Raw genomic sequence first — 17,466 nt, forward strand, 5'->3', positions numbered from 1 at the left:
ACAAAGACCAGCCTTTCATTTTAATCAGTGTTTGAACCAGGGCTCTACTACACTTCACATCTCTTGTCATCTCTTGCTTGTTTCTCAGATGGTACGCCCCGTATCATTGCTTCCTTCAGCGAGAGGGTGGTGGTCCCAGGTGAGCCGTTTTCCCTGATGTGCGCTGCCAAAGGAGCACCTCCCCCCACCATCACCTGGACCCTGGATGACGAGCCTGTGGCCCGGGACCTGTCGCGCGTCCGAGCCAGCCAGTACACACTCTCCGATGGCAGCACTGTGAGCCATGTCAACGTCAGCAGTCCGCAGATTCGCGATGGAGGAGTGTATCGGTGCGCCGCACGAAACTCGGCCGGTAGCGCCGAGTACCAAGCGCGCATAAACGTAAGAGGTGCCTGTCTACTTTTCAATATCAGTCATACAGAGGCTTCTCATAGCCTGATCCCTACCCCTTACCTTGACCCATATTTTATCCTGTACCCTTCTATATCTCTACTTCTATCTCTGTATGTGTGTTTTCCCATCTCATATGTGTCTTCTTTTTTTCTGTCAGTCTGCTCACCTATACGTTTATTATCTGCAGCAGCCTATATTTTGTTTTTTCAGCAGCTCATATGTGTTGTCTGTCTGATTCTCAGACTGTCTGTTACAGCTTACTGTCCTGCTGTGCTATCGTAGTTCTTCTAGTACCTATAGTACACGTGTGAACGCAGGCAAACAAAGTGTTAAAATAAAAAGACTGCTGCCTAACATATGGAGAGAAAGAGTGGATAAAAGAAGGGAAGTGAGATTGAGGAGATGTGCGACAAATGGATGAAGAAACTTTAGAAGAGAAAGAAACAGATGGTCAGAGACACGGGGATAAGAGAGAATAGATGAAACAAGAGAAGAGGAATAGAGAGGAGAGGAGTGCCAGTGTCTGTTGGGGGAGTGATGGTGAACTCTGGTGACAGGACTGGTGATGTCACTGACGTCGGAGATGACAAGGGTGAGGAGTGACACCAATGGACAGGGTTGTATCACTGTCTCCATGTCTCTTTCTCTCTCTTTTCTCTGTCCTTTGGTGAGATGTGTAGCTGTGACATATGAGTCTGCTCTAAGCAGACATGCCAGACTGATCATTGGAGTGAGAATGAGGGCCAATGCCAGAGCTTGAGCTCTACATGCAACACAAGTTCGCACATATACAGCCAATAAACACACATACATGGACACACACATGCATAACCTCACATGAAAAAGCATCAGCACACTAGTATGCTTATCCACTTGCTGCAATGTGATACTCTCAAGTTATCCCATTCGGTGAGGGGCCAGCGGTAGACACTGAGCCACACAGACAGTTGAGCACACCATGTGCGTGTGTATACTGTATCTGTGTTTGTGTGCGAGTGTGTGTGTGTGTGCCGACGTGCGTGTGTCTGTGCAACGGTGCTGCTGAATAATACATCTTTGACTCGTCAGAGCTGTGACTTCAAAGCTCAGCACATGCTGAGAAACGGAGGAGAGAGAAGGAGAGAAGGGGGAGAAGTGAGGGTAGGAGGGCTGGAAGGAGAAACAAAACAAAGATACAAGACGAACGATGGTGAGAAGGTCAGAGAAGAGGGGACAGATGATTGAGTGATAGCTCAGTGTCTACCAATAATGCTGAACACATTCTGTGTCTGTCTGTCTGTCTGTCTGCCGGCTCACAGCCTTCAGTCTGCCTTTTGGCAATAATACATGACCAACATGCTGATACAGTCAAGCTTTGTTTTTTTTTTACATTTTTAGGACATCGCTCTGAGTAATTCTATTTCACTTGGTCTACCAGTTACCCATTGTGGTTCACTCCCATGTGGCATGATCTTCTTAAAATTCTCAGCACAAAAGTTGGCAACGCATGTAAATTAGCTATAACACAGAGAAAACAACATATGTTTTACATTATCCAACTTAGGAAAGTATACATCCCTTTGTCTGAGCCCCACAGTGAATAAAAAACACACTGAACTGAAAGCTGCTAAATAAATTCAAACATAAAAATCTTAGAACTAGCGTACTAGATGGCGGTTTCTTTAAATGTCAGTAACATTAACTGAAATTAACAATGCTAATCTGGTCTGACCTGTAAACAAGCTCTGTATTCCTGCATGCAGTTCATATCTGTTACTAGGGGAAACACCATGAGCTACCACAGAAACAGGGGCAGGATGCTTTTTGTTCCCCCTGTCTAAAGCTAAATTCACTAGTTCACATGTTAAAGCTTAATAAACAGCACAGTAACTGTATTTCCTTAGATGTAAAAATCCACAAAACCCACAAGTATGGGTGTCTGGGATGGGTTACAGCAGATGCAAGACACTCTTAACTCTCACACTCTCTCCTCACACCCCTACATGTGCTTTTCCTCTTCTGTTCCTCCCCTTCTCCCCAACCACCTTCCCCACCACCCCTCCCTTTTATTCCTAAAATTCCACGACCTGCTTCTGACATCATTAACTAATGATCTTCTTTTCCCCTCTCTCTTCCTCCTCTGGTCAACCCATCTCTCTTTCTTTCTCTCCCTATGTCCATTTTTTCTCCCTCTCCCTCTCTCCCTCCCCCTCAGGTCCTCCAAGGATTCGGCCTATGAAGAACATCACCGCAGTGGCAGGAAGAAACACTTTCATAAACTGCCGCGTGATTGGGTACCCTTATTATTCAATCAACTGGTACAAGGAAGGACTACTGCTGCCTGATAACCATCGCCAGGTGGAGTTCACTTTCTGACAATGACACTATATTACAGTTTCTTTGTGCTGCACAGTCTACTTATAATATAAAGCACCCTGTTCAACAGTTCCCTCAGAACTGCTGCTTTGTTTTTGGATCAAATGAATCATGACCATATGTGACCACACTTTTTTTAATTGGTCATCTGGTCTTCTAGGGTATCAATTTGTTTTTGAGAGCTCACACAAAACAGGCAATGATTTATTCATTTATTTATTTAAAGCTCAAGCAAGAATTTGACCAAAAAAAGGATTTCACTGATACATCGTACCAACACCTGCTGACTTTTATAGTCCCTGTATGCCACTTTTTTATTTAACTGCATATCGCATTAATCTATGTGTGCTTCTATTTGACTTATGATCGTAGCAGAATGGACTGGATTTCAACTGAAAACACGTGAAGAATCAAAGCAAATCAAGAGGGCTTCATTTTGCATCTCTGTGTATAAACAAGGACAAGCATGTGTTTCTTTGCATATAATGCTGCTGTTGTCTGTTCAGGTGGTGTATGAGAACGGGACTCTGAAGCTCAGTGATGTTCAGAAAGGAATGGATGAGGGGGCCTACGTCTGCAGCGTGCTCATACAACCACAGCTGTTCATCACGCAGACCGTTTATGTCACTGTCAAAGGTCAGTCACAGAGTCACGGAAACTTTATTGGGGAATTTGTTGGGTTTCTACGTTTAAGAGCATACATAATCTTGTTTGCTATATGGTGTAAAGTCAAATACAAAATTGTAATTTGAAGTGTAGCTTAGATTTACTGCGTCAAAATGCAGTGGGAAAAGTTATGAATGCAAAAGAGAGTGAACGTAAGAGAAGTGGAGGGTGAATAAGGCTTGTTTGGAGCAGGGGTGTGTGAGTGTAACAGAGGGAGAGGAAAGAAGAAGGCTGTATGCATTGCCTCTAATAACCCCTGATTAAGGGGCGGAGTGGCCTAGTGTGCTCTTTCAACCACTCAACAATTACATGGAGCAGTAGTGCTATTGTATAAGGTTTGTGTGTGTGTGTGTGTGTGTGCCATGGACATGCATATATGTGTATGAATGACGAAGTATGTGTGTGTGTGTGTGTGTGTGTATGCTGTATTCTGTGTGTAATCTTGTATGCCATTCCGCGCCGCTCTCCGCAGCGATCGTATGACATGTTTGTTTTAGGAAGTTGTCGAGTGTGGGCTGTGTGTGTTTCAGCTTGACATTAGCAGATGTGTGAAATTTGTGGTGCTCAGTGGTCTTTCAGCGGTTCAGTGTTCCCCTGCACATACATGCACATCTGCATGGGCAAGTGCACATGCATGCGGGTGCGGATGTGCATTCGCTGCATGTGGGTGTAGGTATGTGCTTGTATGAATGTGTGCTCGTCATGTCTCTGATTTAATTAGATGAATTTTAACGAGGCCCAGATTAAATCCCCCAGATGTCTCAGCTGTAAACCCCACCACCTCCCCGCCATCCTCCTCCTCAACTCCAAACCACCGCCATCACCTCCATCGGTGTCCATGGCAACGCTGTTCTTCCCCCTGCGGATGGGGCTCTAATTAGAGCAGCTATTATGGGCTGGCTTTAGCAGGGCGGGGTGGAGTGGAGGGGTTTGTAGGGGTGCAGAAAGAGTGGGTAGTGGGCTAGTAGGCCAGGCTTCAGTGGTGAGGAAGCATTTGGGGTCCAGGCTAACATGTTACACTCAAGAAATCTATTTTCTGTTAATATATAGACTCTAACAGATGCACCAATCAGACTTTATGTGATAATGGTCATGCCCTCTAAAAATCTAACTATGTTTGGCCTATTTCCTGTGTTTCTCACCCCACCTCTTCTCCCTTACTTTCCTACCACAATGCTCCCAAATCTTCAAACCTGTCTTTTCCTATTCTCTCCATGTTCTCTTCACATCTTCTCCTTCTATGTTTCCCCTCAGTTCCGCCACTGATCCAGCCATTTGACTTTCCACCGACTTCCATTGGTAAATTGATGTACATCGCCTGCGTGGTGTCGTCTGGAGACATGCCCATACGCATCACATGGCGCAAGGACGGGCAGGAGATCGTGCCCTCCTCAGGCATCACTATCGACACAAAGGAGTTCATGAGCTCCCTCCAGATATCCAAGGTGTCGCTCAAACACAACGGCAACTACACCTGCATTGCCAGCAATGATGCTGCAACTGTCAGCACAGAAAGGCAACTCACAGTTACAGGTAAGAACAGGAGTGTGAACAGATTTGAAAGTGAGAGGACAGAAGAATGGAAATGACAGTTAAAACGGCAGTGATTTAATGTGGCACGTAAATAAAATACTGAAGCAGCAGTGGCTGATACAGCCTGTGTTATAGTCCTTGGTCTTATGGATCACGCTTTAAAAATACCGGATCTATCACATATCATACCGCACTTCAATATCATCTTTCATTAGACCCTTGCTGCTTTGTAAAAGCCACTTTTTTCCAACACCACAACAGTCAGTTTGTAAAAGGAGCTCTGTCTTAAGATGTGCAATTGAGTATTTTGTCAGATAAGTCCCCAAAAAACCACAGGAAGGACTCTACAACCCTCTGTGTAGCACTGTACATAAGTTCAATTTTGAGGTAGCCTGCATGTAATCGGAGGTGTTTACTCCTTATATACTTTAGCCCACTGTGTTTTAGAGGGAAATATTGTACTGTTTACTCAGCTTGTATTTAACACCTATTGATGCTAGTCATGCTATAGAAAAAGGTTTGATAAGCTTCTAAAGTACTGTTGAATATTAAGTCAAGTTGTTTTTGCTTGTTTCTAGTTGGACAACCTGTTAAGTACAAGATGAACTGATAGAAGTTGCACTATAGACACATTTCTCTGTTAAACCTCTCCAATGGTTTCATTTAAATAATAATTGTCTAATATTGTCTATTATTAAACAAACAAACAAAGAATAGACTGTAATACTTCCAAAAGGAAAGCACCGGTATGGTAGTTATAACCAGCTACACTTATACCAGTAAAAACTTTGTCTTTTGAATTACTTTTCCCCCAGTGCCCCCTCGGTTTGTGGTTCAGCCCAACAACCAGGATGGGATCTATGGCAAAGCAGGAATCCTAAACTGTTCTGTTGATGGATACCCTCCTCCTAAGGTTATGTGGAAGCACGCCAAAGGCACACTAGGTACAGTACATGACCCATCTTTCATTCTTCTGTGTGCTGTCATGGGTGTTTTTCAGTTTCCCTGCCTGTTGTCACATTCATAGGTTTATATTGTCCAAACTAAATGCTCTTCAAATGCAACTGTATCAACTTACTATAACATAATCATCTGTATCCATTGCTCTCTTTCTGTCTAGCCGGTATTGGGAACCCTCAGCAGTACCACCCTGTGCCTCTGACGGGCCGTATCCAGATCATGAATAACGGCTCTCTTCTCATCAGACATGTCCTCGAAGAGGATCGTGGCTTCTACCTTTGTCAGGCATCCAATGGTGTGGGCTCAGACATCAGCAAGAGCATGGTGCTCACTGTTAAGAGTGAGTATACAAACACACATAGGCTGACGTAGCAGAGCACAGGTGGCTGCAGAGAGGCCATCTAGGATGCTCCAGTGCACCTGTGTTATCAGTCTTCGTGCACACACACACATTCGCTAACTGTGTCAAACCAATGAACCAGCTCGCACTTATCTCCCTGTCCTCTGTGGGCATGAACATACACACATACTACATGCACAGTTATAGATTGTTGGGGCAAAGGTGACCATGCATATAAGACAATAAAGAACAGAGAAAGAGCAGGGCGCGGGTCTGTGAGCGTCTGTGACAGACAGTGAGAAAGTGAGCAGCTGAGCAATTGATCTTTTGACTCTAGAGATGTGTCTGCAGACAATCAAAAACACTTTGAGCTTAATCATTATCTGCAATCAATCTCTCAAGCCCGGTGCTGCTGCCAATAACACCCTGTGTAATGCAATGTGAAAATGCACAGAGAAAACATATGTGTACACGCACACACACACACACACACACACACACACACACACACAGACTGTGTGTGTGTGTGACCTGGGGGACCTCTACTGATAAACTGAGCTCCTCTCCTCTCTCCTTTCTCCTGTATCAATGCAAATGCCACCATTGCATGTCATTAACTTTGTGTCTTCTCTCTCTTTTAGTTGTGTTTCCTCCTCTCTGTCTCCCTCTCTCTGTACTTTTCTGCAGGTATCCTCGGCCTGGAGCTGTACATCTCCAGAATCCAGTTCATCTGCCCAATGTTCTTGATGCTTGTTGTTGTCTTTATTGCTTGTTGTTGTCTTTATTGCCTGCTGTTCTTTTCTCTCTTCTCTTTCCACTCACCCCAACCGGTCGAGGCAGATGGCCGCCCACTATGAGCCTGGTTCTGCTGGAGGTTTCTTCCTCTAAAGGGAGTTTTTCCTCTCCACTGTTGCCTAAAGCTTGCTCAAATGGGACTGTTGGGTTTTCTCTAATATTTTGTATAAATATTTTCTGTAAGGTCTTAAACCTTACACTGTAAAGTGCCTTGAGATAACTTCTGTTGTAAATTGGCGCTATACAAATAAAATTGAATTGAATTGAATTGAACTGTCAACAATGTCGACATTGCCATTATCTGAGGCCAATACCCTCTGCAAAAGCCTGATCTTACAAAACAACTGTACTCACAAAGAGACGTTAGCAGCACTTTTTAGCACAAGTACCTTTAGCACACACAGAAACACACAACCAGGTTCACATAAACACATCCACTTGTTTCCCCCAAGTTCTGCTATCACAGGCTTGGCCCCCTTCTCTCTCTCTCCTTCTGGTGTTAGTGTTATTGATTGAACCGTTCCTCTCCTCTGCTTCCCTCAATTCTGTCTGTTTCGCTCAGTGGAGAGGGTGGAAAAGAGGAAAAGGGAGGGGGGGGGCGAGATGAATAAGTGATGAAAACAAAACAGCAGAACCATCCTCAGATCGATGTTTTGTGTGTGTTGGCCAGAGAAGATTGAGTGTGCAAGTGATTTTGTGTATAGGGTGTACACAAAAGGTAGAGTGTATCGTTTTTGCCTCTTCATTCACCTAGACCCCAATGTTAACTATTGGAGAATGAGAGAGGAGGTTTATTGACTTTACCTCATTGACCATAGCTCTTCATTACTCTATTGCAATGGAAATTGGCTACTCTGAACTCCACCTTTCTAACTGCCAACTGTCCTACCTTTCTCCTCTCCGCTCTTTACCTACTTTCCCTCTTTCCGCATAAAAATTATTATCCACTTTCTCTTTCTTCTCCTCCCCCCACTCCAACTTTTATCTGCCTCTGTTGTCTAATATCACTCTCATGACTCTGTTTACTGTTGCTGTTTCTTCCTGCTTCCCCCTCATTTATCCTCGCTTTCTCCTCATCTCACACTCTATTTTGCTTCTCCTTCCAGTCCCGGCAATGATCACCAGTCACCCCAACACTACCATGGCTAAGAAGGGTCATGTGAAGGAGCTGAACTGCACAGCCAGGGGAGAATGGCCCATCATCATCCGCTGGGAAAGAGGCGACACGGTCATTGATCCTGACCGTAACCCCCGATACTCCATTACCACCAGTCCCAATGAGAAGACAGACGAGGTGTTGTCCACACTCAAGGTAAGAAACACTTACACATAGTAGAGCATCTGCTTGATGAAATCAGACAGCAGTGTTTTTATGACTTGTACTCAGCTGATAAATAGATTTCAGTGTTCTCTTTTTCCCTACTCCTCTGTTGGGTGTGTGAGTCAGGGTGCAGCATGCAAAGCACACTCTGGTAGGCTGCATGAACATTTGAATTTTCATTGTCTGAGGTGCGCAGCAAAAGAATGAGATTAGAAAGGATCCATTATCATGTCAGTCAGTGTGTTGAAGGCTGTTGGCGCCAGGTACGGCCACTTACATTGGGTCTTCTGTAAGTGTTTGACATAAGACACCTCTGCTCTTTCACCAAAACTGGCAGTTTTATAGAGGAGTCCAGACCAGCGTCAGGTAATCTCTGGGATTCAAGTACTGTATAAGAAAGCTAAATTATATTGACAAGACAATATGTGTGTATTTCATCCCTGTCATCACATTATCACACAATGTTGATTATGCTTTACTGTATTATAAAAGCTGGAGATGCTACATGTAGCTGTTGCAACCTGGTAATGCAGTCTTATTGGACACTGGTGGGAGGGTCACTGGTTATAAGTGAAGGAACTAAGTTATGTGAGTTCTGAGGATGTTCTCATCTTACTCACAGCCAACTTATTTGCCACACAAAGAGCAATTTAGCTTATTTGTGTGTTTTGTATAAGATTAAGTGAAGGCCACAGCGGTGGATTTGCCTTTTTTGACAGATATTTAATCATCTAAGAGCGAAGATATGCATAGAACCTACACAAGCAATTATACTAGATTAATCCTTACTGCTGATATCATTGCCATGATCTCTACAAACTGTTTTATTGTGCTTTTGTGTATTTTTTAAGATTTACTGTAGATGCCTAAAGTACAGTTTTTTCATAGGTCTGTGAGGTTTCACAAGCTGAGGTAACAAAAATAGTGTGTGTGTGTGGCAGGCAGCATGCACATTTGGTGTTTTTCAAGCAGGTAAGTGGTTTAAAGGTGCAAGAAAGGAAATCTTGACACCAAAAATGCAGTGTAACCCCTGGCCAGGTAACACTTCCAATATTGCACCTCTCCTACCAGTGTGAGTCACCTAAATACCAAATGGGCATATTAGAGGGAAAAACTCTCTCTGGGCCACTTTTCCATCTCAGAGCTTTTCTTTTACACAGTTTGCCTGCACAAAAATAGAGTTGTTGTTGACATTTCTCTTTCAACCTTTCTCCCTACAGCTAAAGCCAGCAGAGCGTGAGGACTCTGTCTTCTTTTCCTGTCATGCCATCAACTCTTACGGAGAAGGACGAGGTCTTATCCAGCTCACTGTGCAAGGTAGCCATTCCTGTATAAATGCATGTGCTGTAGCATCTTCACTACATGCGGATAAAAGATAGATACGCCTGATTTTCCTTAATTTCATCCAAACTGGTTTGTGTTTTGCATCCCCAGAGCCACCAGACCCTCCAGAGTTGGAGGTGCGAGAAGTAAAAGATCGTAGTATGAATCTTCGGTGGACACAAAGATTTGATGGAAACAGTGTCATTACATCCTATGATATTGAATATAAGAACAAGACAGGTAAGTATAGTGTGTGACGCCTGCAGTATTTTACTGCTGACAATATTTCTATATGTGAACTACACAAAGAAAACTATTACTACTACACAATAGGTTGAAAAATCTAAATACAGATAGATAGATAAAACCAGAACATACATTCCTAAATAGATCAAAGGTGGTTTTGAAACAGGACCGTTCTTGCCTTCTTTTCTTGTTAGACTCTTGGGAGCTGAAGCATGCCACCAGAAACATCTCCCCCACCAATAATCAGGCCAACATAGTGGACCTCCACCCTGCCTCTGTCTACAGCATCCGCATGTACTCCTACAACTCTATAGGCAAGAGCGAGGCCAGTAAGGAACTCACCATCAGCACGGAGGAAGCGCGTACGTACTCTGACAGAACTGTGTGCAATGTGGGCAAAATATTTTCACTTGTGCTTGTTGCATTAGCTTTTAGCCACTGTGTTGACATTCATGTATATCCTTGAATAATTTAGTTTTAATATTAAAAGTCTTCTACATGAAACTGTGAAAAACATGCTGAATATTTTAAGGTCGTGAGCCTTACTAGAATCATAAATGTTTGTTGTACATTGGTGAAATGCTTTCACCTTGATGCCTCTGTGTGCCTATGTCTCTTTGCAGAGCCTGATGGCCCTCCCATGGATGTGATCCTGCAGCCAGTTACTTCTCAGAGTATCAGAGTCACCTGGAAGGTAAAGTTTTTGTATAATAAAGTGTATTTGCATTCCTGTAAAGGTTTTTCAACCCCATTTTTTAGTATTTTGTGAGGAATATGAAAAAGTGATTTCTTATTTCATCACTTAGGCTCCCAGGAAGGAGCTGCAGAACGGGGTGATCCGGGGTTACCAGATTGGTTACCGTGAGAATGGCCCAGGCAGCAATGGCCAGTACAGCATTGTAGAGATGAAGGCCACTGGTGACAGTGAAGTCTACACCCTGGACAACCTGAAGAAGTTTGCCCAGTATGGTGTGGTTGTCCAGGCCTTTAACAGAGCCGGCACTGGTCCCTCTAGCTCAGAAATTAATGCTACAACACTGGAAGATGGTAAGGATTATATAAAAACGCACAGCAATGTCTCTGTATTTCAGCAGTTGCAAAAGGGAATTTTTGCACCTTGGTCTGTTTGAGTGTGAATGTGGGCTACTTGGGTGACCTGCATCATTACTGAAATTTGTTTAAACGGCATGGTGCATTAGCGAAGTCGTCTGTTTTGGCTTTGACTCCTAGTCACTGCAGTTTGTGTTGCTATTGTTCCATTTGCATTCTCTCTGTCGCATTTGAGCCAAGTCATGCCGTGCAATGACTACATCCTCTGAAGTCGCTCAACAAAAATGAAAGTTGGCTGCTGGAATCCACTTGCTTTTTACAAATATCCAGGGTAAACTTGGTCTTATCCACACAGTTCACTTTTAGCAGCACTGCAGTGAGGACCGAATGATCCCTGTGCAAGGAGATACTGCCATGCACTCGGATGGCTAGGGGTCAGATGGGCTAAAAGTTGGGTGGGTGAGTAATTAAATGAAAAATGACTTAATAAACAAAGTAAAAGCTGTCTGCTTTGACTGCATTTCATCAGGGGTGTAGTAAAAAAATGCAAAAAATAAACATAACATAAATATATACATAATATAATAATAGTAACAGCGAGTCTTTTTTATTGAAAAATGTGAGAAAAATTCAAACGTTCAAGGATTTCTGGAATTGCAATGAAGTTTTTTTAAAAAAAGGTTGATAATGTTTTTGTTTGTCCGGATACACTCCTCTTCCTAGATCCGAACCAATGTCTCCAATCACATTTAATTCAAATCTGCATACGAGCTGTAAGATATATGTATCTTGTCACTTAAAGACAAACTCCTTGGTGAAAGTATTGGAAAGAGTCACTTTCTTCAAGAGGCAAGGCAAGTTTTCATTTTATTAATTTGCTGACAACTTTTATCATAAAAAAACACTCATTAAATAATTTTAAAGGAAGAAAATCTCCCTTAATTCCTCGAGAATATGAGATACTGTACTTCTAGTACTCCCATGTTGTCCATGCTGTCACAGAGATGCACTGAATCTTTATGACTTGTATTTTTTTTTTTTTTTTTTATACATGGCATCTCTCAATCTCTCATGTGCTCGAGTTTCTTTCTCCTTACAAACAAATACAAACAAACACACACGTCATATACATACTTGTCCACCCACTGAGCAGTTGGCTGAGCCCCATTGGTCCAGAGCAGACAGAGCCCTCCGCTTCTTCCCTGTGGCTGTCACCGTGGCGACAGTGATATTGATGGCCATTATGATAATAGTGATAACAACAAGCATACTAAAAATAATTATAATTAGCTTGTCTCTCTGTCTGTCTCTCTCTCTCTCTCTCTCACTCGTTCCCTCTGCTAGCTTCCTGCTGTAATTATCCACAGCTGAGCGCATTGTCTCTCTGCTCCCTCTTTTCATCTTTTTCTGCCCTTCCCTTGCTCCCCTTGCTTTTAACTCTCTTCCTCCCTTCTTCCTTTGCCCCTCACCCCATCTCCTCCCTGAGGCCCAGTCCAAAAACTGCCTTTCATTGTCTTCCCGAATCCCCTGTCTATTTTTTTCTCCACATTTGTGCACTTATTTATGTAAGGTTCTCTTATACAGCAACAACCACTGATTTATGAACCCAGTTTTCTCTGTATCTACCTTTACTGTATATGTTTAACCCCAGATCAGCCCTAATACATCACTCGAACCACTTCACCTGTTTTGTTTATACCCCACTTCCTCCTCTAAAGGTGGGACTATGAAGGGAGGAATTGTCCTACGTTTTGTTGCCTTCTAATTATTTTTGACTTGGAGTCTGAAGGTTTATTCATGCAAAACCCTGTTTCAGTTTTCCAATCCTCCTTTCTCTCCCTTCCTCTGTCCTCCTCCCCACCTCCTTTCTCTCCACCAGCTGCAGAGAAATTCTCTGGCGGACTTGGCCCAATCTCTCTCTTTCATTTCTGTGTCTTTCAGTCGGCTCTCTTCCTCTCTTCCTGCCCCTCCTTTTCTCACAAGTTGACTTCTGTTCATCTTCAACAGTGTGCATTATTCAAAGCCTGAAAGACTAATGGTGAGCAGTAGCCAATAGAAGAGACACCTGGCCTGGTAGGGACAGAGGGAGGCTTATATAGAGAAAGAGATGGTGGTTGTGGAAATACATCAGGCTGGAAGCATGTCATGCGCTTTTTAACTCTCGCTAGCCTATTTACTCACTTGAGGTTTGATATGGAAATGCATTTTAGGATTTCACAAAGGGTTTATTTATCCAGCCACTGCCATATTTGAAGAGACAGTGACAGCTTTTACATTAATGTAAAATGAATTAAAATTGTCACTATGACTAACCTGTGAAACTATACTGACAAATGGCCAGTTTCAACCTCAACCTTACATATTTGTGGTGGAGTCCCAAAAATATTCATATATAATAAATGTGTATAAAATGAGGCAAACATCCATTTGTTAGATTCATGTCCAGACACACCTATAGGAACTAATACTGATGGCTTCTACAGGGGTCTGTAACAGACTGATAAAGAGAAAACATTATAGGATGTTGACTCAGCACTTAAAGAAAAAAAGAAAGGTAATTTTTTAACCTTAGAGGTACTTAAATCTTAAATTTTATAAATCCTTGATTTTCCCAAGTTTGTCTGTGTATTTAGCTCAGTAATAAGCACATAAATAATTTTCACTCTTTAAAGAAACAAATCTTTCCTATTGAGTTGAACTGTGAGACAAGGTTAGATAACCTGCCAATAAATATTGCAGTTAACCCCTCTGGCCTTCCCTCTCCCTCTTTTTATTTCCAGTACCCAGCCAGCCTCCTCAAAATGTGCGAGCCATCTCTGTAACTTCAGACGAAGCAGTGATCACATGGTCCGAGCCTCCCAGAATGACACTTCATGGCGTATTGAAAGGATACCGCGTCGTGTTCTGGGCCGTCTTCCCGGATGGAGGTGGGTTAAGTGTCTCTGTCGTCTAATTTAGACACCATAACTAATAACGGCTCAGGTCTTAGCCTCATATTATTTCTTCTTTTGCTCTCTCAGAGTGGGGTGAAATGCAAAACATCACAACCATCAAGGAGCAGGTGGAGCTCAGAGGCCTGGAGAAATTCACCAACTACAGCATCCAGGTGCTGGCCTACACCCAGGCCGGGGATGGTGTCCGAAGCAACGTCCTGTATATTCAAACCCGTGAAGACTGTGAGTCCATATTCTAGCATTTAGACAAACCAACTAACAAAATAGTATGTTGTTTTATACTGACCATGTCTTTGCAGGTCTAAGGGTTTTTGTCTTGGTTTTAGGCTGCTTTATGGGAGGCAGAGAGCCATGGGGTGTGGGGGGTGGGAGGGGGGATCTTTGTAGGACTGAGGTTGCTGATTAAAACCTCTTTGTGCTCTGATGTGCCATTACCAGTGCTAATGAGAATTAAGAAGCCAAAAAGTGTGCGTGCATGTGTGTGGTTGAGCCTAAGGGTGTGGGTCTGTGCGTGTGAATATGTGGAACTGTTAAGGGGGGGGGTTAAGTGTGTGTGTTTGCATGTGTACATGTCTTGGTGTGCGTGTGCTATTGTTTGTGTGCAAGACTAGCTCAACACCAAGCACAAGGAGAGGGATTAATTCTTTGTGGCTTAGAGAGAATTAATTTTGTGCTTACACTGGCGGGCTGTGGATTACATCCGTATCCGCCTCTCCTCTGCCTCCCTGGGGCCAGTCAGAGGAGGCAGGCGTCTGAAGATGGGGAAGAGGGGGGCCGAGATTCTAAGAAGTGTCATTTCAGAAAAGGCCTTTATTCTCTCGCTATATCTCCATTTTATGAGCTTCGTCTTGATGCAATAGCTCTTCAAATATATGTATTGTGTCAGTCTTTGAGTGTACACGAATGTGTGTGTTTATCACGGGCAAATTGTATTTCTCCTTTTCCCTGATGCGGGTTGACACTGTGTCCAGGGGCAACCTCTTCACATACGTTCAACGTTATCTGTCTCTCTCGGGCTCTCACCCTTCTCTTTGCTCTGTGTTCTGTAGCATATGGAAAAATGTTTGTGGTGCAAATGTGCAAACAGTTGACTCTTAGCCTGCCCTCCTCATCCTTACATAAAGAGTAGGCCCTCCGTGGGCCCTCACACTCTGGAGGCCTCAGCAATCAGTATCTTTGAATGTGCACGTGCTTGGTTTAGGTTTATAACAGTATGGCTACTGTAACTTTCAGGGTCTTTTGTGTTTCTCCATGTTTCTAATCAATGTTAAACCAAGAAACTAACAGATAGTTAATGGCAGTCAGTATTGAAAATCTTGTTATTAATTTTTACTCAGACTAGTCAAGTATGCAAGAATCCACTTTAATTTGTTGATATAATAAAATGGTCCATAAAAGAGGAACGTTAGCAGCATGCATGTCCACCCTCAGTGCAGGTGCAGGACAAAAGCAGCACATGAAGAAAAAGAAACAGAACTGCAGCTAAATTGGATTATCATTTTTAATTAAGCTGCTGTGTTATTTTCTCAATTAAAAATAAATTAATTAAATGTGTGAAAAATATACGCTCTTTAGAATTTCACATAGACAGGCCAACCTATTCAAAGAGCTTAGTTTAACAAACCAAAACTTCAACACACTCTCATCGCTTTCAATCTACTGAAAGAAGAACAGCAAAAACAAATCACATTTAAGTGTTTTAATTAAAATTTCAGCTTTATCCATAATTAGATGATTTGTTGTTTTTTGTTAATAAACTAATGTTTTCAGTCAGTCAGAGTCAAAATGTTGCCTATGGCAGGTGACGATATTCCCATAATATTCCATAAGACAGGATTACACAGAATCACACATCCCTAACATCAGGAGCACTGTCAATGTTCTGATCGGAAACAGCTGCTGTCAGCTTCTGATTGGCTAAAAACACCCGATCCAGGTAATCAGCAGTGGGTGGGACAGGGGCAGTTGGAAAACAAGTAGGACAGGTTGGGGACCACTGCTGTATACTGTAAAGTATAGAGTACAAACAGTTTAGCCGAGAGTGTAGTGGATGTTTTTGTTGCATGTGGGTGCATCATTTAATGTGTAACCATGACAAATCTCTCCAGAAATTAGTGGACACCTTTTTAACACACTATTAATCAAGGGCACTGTACAAAAAAATAAAAACAGCTGTTTCCGTTTGCTCAGCCCTCGCCTTCCGTCTTTTCTCCCCTTTATGATTCAGACCCTGGACCCCCAGCTGGCATCAAAGCTGTGCCCTCCTCCGCCAGCAGTGTCGTGGTGTCCTGGTTACCCCCTCACAAGCCGAATGGAATCATCCGCAAGTACACCATCTACTGCTCCAGCCCCGGGTCAGGCCAACCGGTGAGTTGCAATAGGGGTGCCAAGACTTGCGACTGGGAGGGGGATAAAGGAGGAAAAGGGGTTGGGGACCACCAATAAACATGGCTTCTGATGAAGCTAATAGTATCCTTAAAATGTAAAATATACAGTCTGTTATATGTTTTTGTTTTAGATTATTCTATGTAATAGGAAAGAAAATTGATTTAATTATGATGGCCTCCATTAGGATGTTTGTGGATGTGTTTCTGTGGATCTAGTGCTGCAGTCTCATCAAGATGTGTGTGTGTGTGTGTGTGTGTGTGTGTGTCGTAATGAGCTCTCCTCGTACCGCAGTGTGCGCGCGTGCAAGCTCACCCTCCAGCCTCATTTGCATATCTGCGTCTCATCACGTTGCCAGGACAACCTCATCTGTTCATCAACGAGGGCAGAAAACAAGCCTACAGCAAACGCACACTCTCGCTTACACGCAGACACCCGTACATGGATATGCACACACTCCAAAATCTATCACACCGCGCGCACATGTATGCAGCTCATTTTTTTATGACAGTGTAAATTTAAAAGCAAGAATAATATCCCACTTGAATATGCTCACACACACACACACACACACACACACACACATAGATGCACCATATAAATGTACCTCTCTGAAAACATAGATGCATCTTCTCCTTAGTTTCCCTCATTCACAAATCGCTCCTTCTCTCTATTTACCTATCTATCTCTCTCTGTCTTTCATTCTCTCTTTCTCTCTGAAGCCCCCATGCAGAGTTCAGGATGATTACTATGTAAATGAGTGCGACTGGAGAGAAGGAAGGAGGGATGGGGGGGTCAGACACACCGCGTGGGGAGTACTTTTGTTCCTCTTTTCATTATCTTGCTCTATCGTTCCCCGGATCACCGCTATCTCCACGCCGGAGGAATATTTTAATATCCGTTACAGCAACACGCACTCTGTCACTCCTCACTCGCTTCCTCCTAGCATCTACCCACCCACCCATTCATCCCTCCATCCATCCCTCTGTCCGTCCAGTACCTCTGTCTGCAGTGGAGAGTATAGAGACAAATGTACATCGAGGAGAGAGGGGAAGAAGACGTAGATATATGTGGGAGTCAGGGGCAGAAATGCAGAGATAATGTAAAACAGAAGGTGGATAGATGGAAAGAAAAGGCAAGGAGTG

At 43.1% G+C, this 17,466-nt stretch overlaps 1 protein-coding gene across 2 annotated transcripts in view; it reads left to right on the forward strand.

Moving 5' to 3' along the window:
• LOC113168799 (Down syndrome cell adhesion molecule-like protein 1 homolog) overlaps nucleotides 1-17,466 on the forward strand; it is an 84,166-nt gene that overhangs the window by 53,684 nt on the left and 13,016 nt on the right. Inside the window, exons 7-21 of one of the 2 annotated variants that reach the window (XM_026369810.1) lie at nucleotides 89-388; nucleotides 2,588-2,730; nucleotides 3,255-3,384; nucleotides 4,669-4,947; nucleotides 5,763-5,891; nucleotides 6,068-6,247; nucleotides 8,149-8,354; nucleotides 9,584-9,680; nucleotides 9,798-9,926; nucleotides 10,127-10,294; nucleotides 10,556-10,626; nucleotides 10,739-10,979; nucleotides 13,763-13,909; nucleotides 14,003-14,158; nucleotides 16,164-16,303. In XM_026369810.1, the coding sequence (XP_026225595.1) occupies nucleotides 89-388; nucleotides 2,588-2,730; nucleotides 3,255-3,384; nucleotides 4,669-4,947; nucleotides 5,763-5,891; nucleotides 6,068-6,247; nucleotides 8,149-8,354; nucleotides 9,584-9,680; nucleotides 9,798-9,926; nucleotides 10,127-10,294; nucleotides 10,556-10,626; nucleotides 10,739-10,979; nucleotides 13,763-13,909; nucleotides 14,003-14,158; nucleotides 16,164-16,303 (2,516 nt within the window). Of the gene's footprint in view, nucleotides 1-88; nucleotides 389-2,587; nucleotides 2,731-3,254; nucleotides 3,385-4,668; nucleotides 4,948-5,762; nucleotides 5,892-6,067; nucleotides 6,248-8,148; nucleotides 8,355-9,583; nucleotides 9,681-9,797; nucleotides 9,927-10,126; nucleotides 10,295-10,555; nucleotides 10,627-10,738; nucleotides 10,980-13,762; nucleotides 13,910-14,002; nucleotides 14,159-16,163; nucleotides 16,304-17,466 lie in introns of those variants that run through there. The other variant, XM_033326297.1, reaches the window with a different exon arrangement.

The sequence above is a fragment of the Anabas testudineus genome, chromosome 13, assembly GCF_900324465.2.
Source record: "Anabas testudineus chromosome 13, fAnaTes1.2, whole genome shotgun sequence".
In the NCBI taxonomy this organism is placed as follows: Eukaryota; Metazoa; Chordata; class Actinopteri; order Anabantiformes; family Anabantidae; genus Anabas; species Anabas testudineus.